Here is a 5495-nt window from a genome sequence, read left to right on the forward strand (position 1 = left end):
TTATTTAAAGGCATTTTTTTCCAAATTTACAAATGTTTTAAATACATTTTATAAATGGTTGTTTTAGGTGTGACTTGGGCCACCCAAACTTGAGAGCTGAACTTGGTAGTTGTAATGACTCGGCTAACTTGTTGGTTTTAGGGATTGAGATACTTTGAATTTTTTTTAGCAACTGATTCATAAATGAGTTTTTTTTTTGGAAAATAAATTTTTTTAAAACCATGAAGCTCAACTAGAACTTAAAAACATTTGTGGTTGACTTTATAAATCGAAATGGGTTTTGATGTGTATTTTTGATCGATGACATATTACTTATTGTTCTTGTTACGACGAATTGTAGTGTATTGTAGCATGCTTTGTTTTTACCTTTTTAATTAGATTTGGGTTAATCGTGGTTAATGGAATGCTTGGGTGGTTTATGGTTTGTAGAATTATTTTGGTTTAATTTGCGTTGTATACCTCGCAAGTTTGGTTTGGCTATGTTGATTGTTTTTGTTTTGTCTCTTCGTGCGTAGAAGCACATGATGTAATTTCTTTCATGCGTTCTTTGAATTAACCTTGATGATGGCTTTTGATTTGTGAGTCGAACCTTCGTTTATACCCTGTGTTACTTCTAGTGTTAGTTTTGTGTTACGCTGGGTTAGTATATCGTTTTGCGGATCGAGATCTTTCGGGTTTCGATAACGAGGAAGTTGAGGAAAATGTCCCTTTGGAACGGGTTGGTGGTATTTGATTATTTTGGGAAAGGATATTGGAGATTCTGACCCAAGAAGATAGACCGGTGTATTAATGCACTAGTTTTATCATCGAGTTGAATGATGCGATGTGGGAACTGGTAGAAAATTTTGTAGAAACGTATGTTATGTATTGATTTCCTTGAGTTAAATTTGAGTTTGGTTGGAGTTTAATTGAGTATTATTTTTGCAAAATAATAGATTTTAAACGAGTTATCGGTTTGTATGTTATGCACGGTTCCTTCTTTCGAATACACCATTCAATTTGCAGTGTGTCGGAAAGAGTCAATTGAAAAGTAGTACCACATTATTTTAGGAATTTCTCCTTCTCGATTGGATCAAATAACATTAATACTTTTTTCAATCTGAATTTCTACTTCATTTTTGGAGTTTATGAATCTTTCAATAACTTCACTTTTGTTCTTTGTAAAAAAACCGTACATATACCACGATAAGTCATTAATGAAGGTAATGGCATACAAGTATCCACCTCAGACCGTTTTTCTAAATAAAACACATATATCACTAAGGACGGAGATAAATAGGGGCAAGCAGTGGCACTTGCCCCTCCAAAGGAAAATAAAAAAATTACTAATTCTATATATTAATGTTAATCTGGGATATTGCTAAATATCCAAAGAATGATGCATGGGAATCACATAAGTGCAGTGGCTTAAACCGTAATTATAGGGTAGTTATAGAAAAGGAAAAATCAATTTATATTCTTTAACCAGTAATTGTATCTAAATTAATGATTCTTTAAGCCATTTGACAGCTTACGCACATACTCCTTGTATGTAAATTTTGATACTAGCAGAACTCTTATATCCATTTACTAAACTAATTAGTAATAGACAAATTTTAATTTTGTCCCACATTGCTTTGGGATGAAAGATGTGGTCTTCCTTCACCTATAAAAAGAAGCCACTCTCTCCTTTTAAAATATCTCATTCTACACAAACTGGCATAAATAACTCCTAAAGGCTTTGATTTGTTTTTTCTCTTAGTGTGTAATCTTTTATAAAATTCTAGTATTCTCTTTATTATCTATTTATTAGCTAACGTTTGAGCTAGTTAGAGTTATTTATTGTGTAAGTAGTTATATCGAATTAAATTTTGTCTATGAAGTTGGTATTTAAGTGGTCCGCTTATGACCCACCAATCTTTCCTAGGAATTTTTTCGATATAATTATTTAGCATAATACGTGATTTGCTAGTTTAATTGATTTAGCTAAATAAAATTGATTAATATGGGAAAATCATCTAGAATTGATTCACATTTTACGCGAACAAGTACAACTAATTTAGAGAGTGATGATATACTACTTTCTAATGTTAGTGATTTTGACGAGCCATCTAATAAAATTGCAAGAAAAAATTCACGTGAAACTGATGTTTCCTTTTTAGAGAGGGATTCAGGATTAAGATGTCCTAGATTGGAGTATCCGGTCACTAAACGTGATGAAATTCGAAGAGCCTATATAATGCTTGGACCATATCAACATATTCTCCCTAAGTATCCATTATCAGGTCCAACAAGTCGTCCTCGACATTTTATTGCTTCTTGGTATTCTAAATTTCCGAGTTGGTTAGAGTACTCACCTAGTAAGGACGATGCATTTTGCCTTCCCTGTTATATCTTCAACAAGCCTACTAAACATTTTGGGGGGAATGCTTTCACTATTAAGGGATTTCAAAATTGGAAGAACGTAAATGATGAAAAAAAATGTGTTCTTTTATGTCATATTGGTATGTTCTCCTAATTCTCCTCATCATAATGCTGTAAGATCCTGTGACAATTTGATGACTCAGTCTCAACATATTGATAATGTACTCTCAAAACAATATTCGGTAGATGTTGCGAATAATCGATTACGATTCAAGACCACAATAGATGCAGTCTGGTGGCTCACTTTTCAAACTTGTTCCTTAAGAGGTAATGATGAAAGTGAAGAGTCAATAAATTCAGGTAATTGTCGTGAAATGGTAAAGCTGTTGGCATCTTATAATGAGAATGTGGATAAAGTGGCTTTAGAGAATGCTCCAAAAAATGCAAAATATATATCTCATGATGTTCAAAAGGAGATCCTAAGTATTTTTGCAAAGAAAGTACGTCGGACAATACGTGAGGAAATTAGCGAAGCTAAATTTTGTATTATTGTGGACGAGTACCGAGATTTGTCAAAGAGAGAACAGATGGCTATTGTGTTGAGATTTATAGACAAAAGTGGTTGTATTCAAGAGCGTTTCTTTGATCTTGTTCATGTTTTTGATACTTCAGCTATGACTTTGAAAAATAACATATCTGCTATTCTTTCTTATCACAACTTGAGCACTTATAATATTCGAGGCCAAGGTTACGATGGTGCAAGTAATATGCGTGGAGAGTGGAACGGGTTACAAGCTTTGTTTTTGAAAGATTGTCAATATGCATATTATATTCACTGTCTTGCTCATAAACTTCAATTAGCATTAGTTGGAGCATCCAGAGAGGTAATTGACATTCATAATTTTTTCAGTCAATTATCTTTTATCATTAATATTGTTAGTGTTTCTTGCAAAAGACAAGATGAACTAAGGGCTCCTCAAGCTACTAATTGTCACGGCCCATTTTCATGAATCGTGACCGGCGCTAGGGTATGGGTAATGTAGTACCAAAACCCGTAGCTAGCCTTTCGGTTAACATACAATTATAATAAACCTGCAAGAAAACCAATGTTCGGGGGCAACCGAGACTTCAGCATAATTCTAGCAGTTACAATATTCAACATTTAATATTACAAATACTCGTTCAACTACGAGTCTCCAATATGGCATAAAAGTAAACAGAGTAAACAATATAAACATGCCAAAGCAATATATCCAGTCGGACCAATCCGACTAACAACTGTAATAAAAATAAAGACGTCTAGTCAACTACTGCGGTCTAAGAATAAAACAGTTTGATAGTTTTACTAAAATAAATTAAACCTCCGAGAAAAGTAAAGACGGAGATCACCAGACTCTCTTAGATCATAACTCTGGAAAAAATTGGGAAAACAACGGGGTCAGATATACTGAGATGAGTTTATACCACTATTTACATTTATCAAGTCGAAAACCTTTAAAACCGTTTAAAACATTTAATAACGATATTACGAATAATAGCTGGAACCCTAATCCAAAATTTTAAATAATAAACATAATCCAATAGGCCTGGTCCCGAGAGCTGAGCTACACCGAGTTACCACTGACCACACTTTACCATATCCAGAGTCCCGAGAGCCGTGCTACACCGAGTTACTCTATTTGGTCCCGAGAGCTATGCTCACACCGAGTTACCACCTTTCCATAAATACCTTACCCAGATCATTACCGATGCGCACGCAGTCCTAATGATGCCCATTAGGTAGCATGTTCCAACTAAGAGCCATAATATAAAACAGTTCGAAATATACGTACAGTATATATATTTACTATTTAAAATAACAATTTACTTAATAAGCGGTAAATAGTAAGTACAAACTCACTGCTTGCTAATCCACGTGATAACCGGCAAGCAACTAATCCTGGTTCGCCTCGAGTACGAATAGTAGTCGAGTCTAGACAAATAAAAAATTATTAAAAACAGACCCTAACTCTAGAGAGTACTAGACACCACATAGGACTACCACAAATAACACGTCGGAATAACACAATCCAGAACAACACAAAATACCCTATAGGTAATAATGCCCAATTAATACAAATCTATTGAGTTCTTGTTTTAAAATCCATTTCATAAATATTATTTAATAAACTTTAAATAATAAATAATTTCCAAATAGAGGGTTAGCCGAGTTACCAATAGCTACCAAGCTAACCTCACTTGTCGGGCGACCCAAGTCTAACCCGACCCAAATATTTTATCAAAAATATAAACCACAGTTTATAATTCTAAAATAATACTTTTGATAAAATAATAATTAAATATTAAAACGGAACTCAATAGTTTAAATAAAACAACCAATAATTAAAATTAATTATTTAACTAAAATAAGTTAAGAAAAATAATTTAAGAGCTAAATTGTATTTTAGCCAATTTGGCACGCTAAGTCAAAATTCTCAAATTAATAATTACCCGAGTAATTATCCAATTAAAAAAATTTATAATATAAATTATCGTTTTTAAAATATAATAATAAAAAACAATTTAAATTACAACCGATACTAACATTAATTTTAGCGTTAAACAATTAGTATTTTAACAAATTAAAAACCTTTGAATAATCATGAATAACCCAACCGACAATAAGAACTCAAATGGCCATAATGATTTTGAAACAAATTCCTTACATCAGAATCAACCTTAAACCATATAAAACCAAAAGAACAAAATTCAATCTATAGTAAGCATTATGGCCAACACACAACTGAAGCAACACATTACCGCCAATTTCAAATCTTAAACAACTAAGCATGACCAACAATGATTATTATTATTATTGATGGATACACCACCAGAATTGTACACAAGACCCACACAGGTGGCGTTGGTTACTGACTCAGAGACAAGCCCGAAGTCACTGACTCAGAGACAAGTCCGAAGTCACTGACTCAGCTCGCAGTGTTACCAGAAGACCAGATAACGCCCTTATCCCGTGCAATCAGGGATAAGGACGGATTTTACCTTATCTTAACAAGAAGATGAACTCAAATCAGTAACAAGACTCATACTACAATGCAATGACTATCTATTATATATTAATGGACCTAGGTCAGGTAAAGGACACCTTTTATTAC

The 5495-nt window shown here is 33.2% G+C and overlaps 1 protein-coding gene across 1 annotated transcript; it reads left to right on the plus strand.

Annotated features, from left to right (window-relative positions):
• The first annotated feature begins 1984 nt into the window (after positions 1 to 1984).
• LOC126661570 (uncharacterized) lies at positions 1985 to 3353 on the plus strand. Its single transcript, XM_050355424.1, has 2 exons — positions 1985 to 2443; positions 2547 to 3353. Exons 1-2 carry the CDS (start codon positions 1985 to 1987, stop codon positions 3351 to 3353), a joined length of 1266 nt encoding a protein of 421 aa, XP_050211381.1.
• The last annotated feature ends 2142 nt before the right edge of the window (positions 3354 to 5495 follow it).

The sequence above is a fragment of the Mercurialis annua genome, linkage group LG8 (genome assembly GCF_937616625.2).
Source record: "Mercurialis annua linkage group LG8, ddMerAnnu1.2, whole genome shotgun sequence".
NCBI classification, from domain to species: Eukaryota; Viridiplantae; Streptophyta; class Magnoliopsida; order Malpighiales; family Euphorbiaceae; genus Mercurialis; species Mercurialis annua.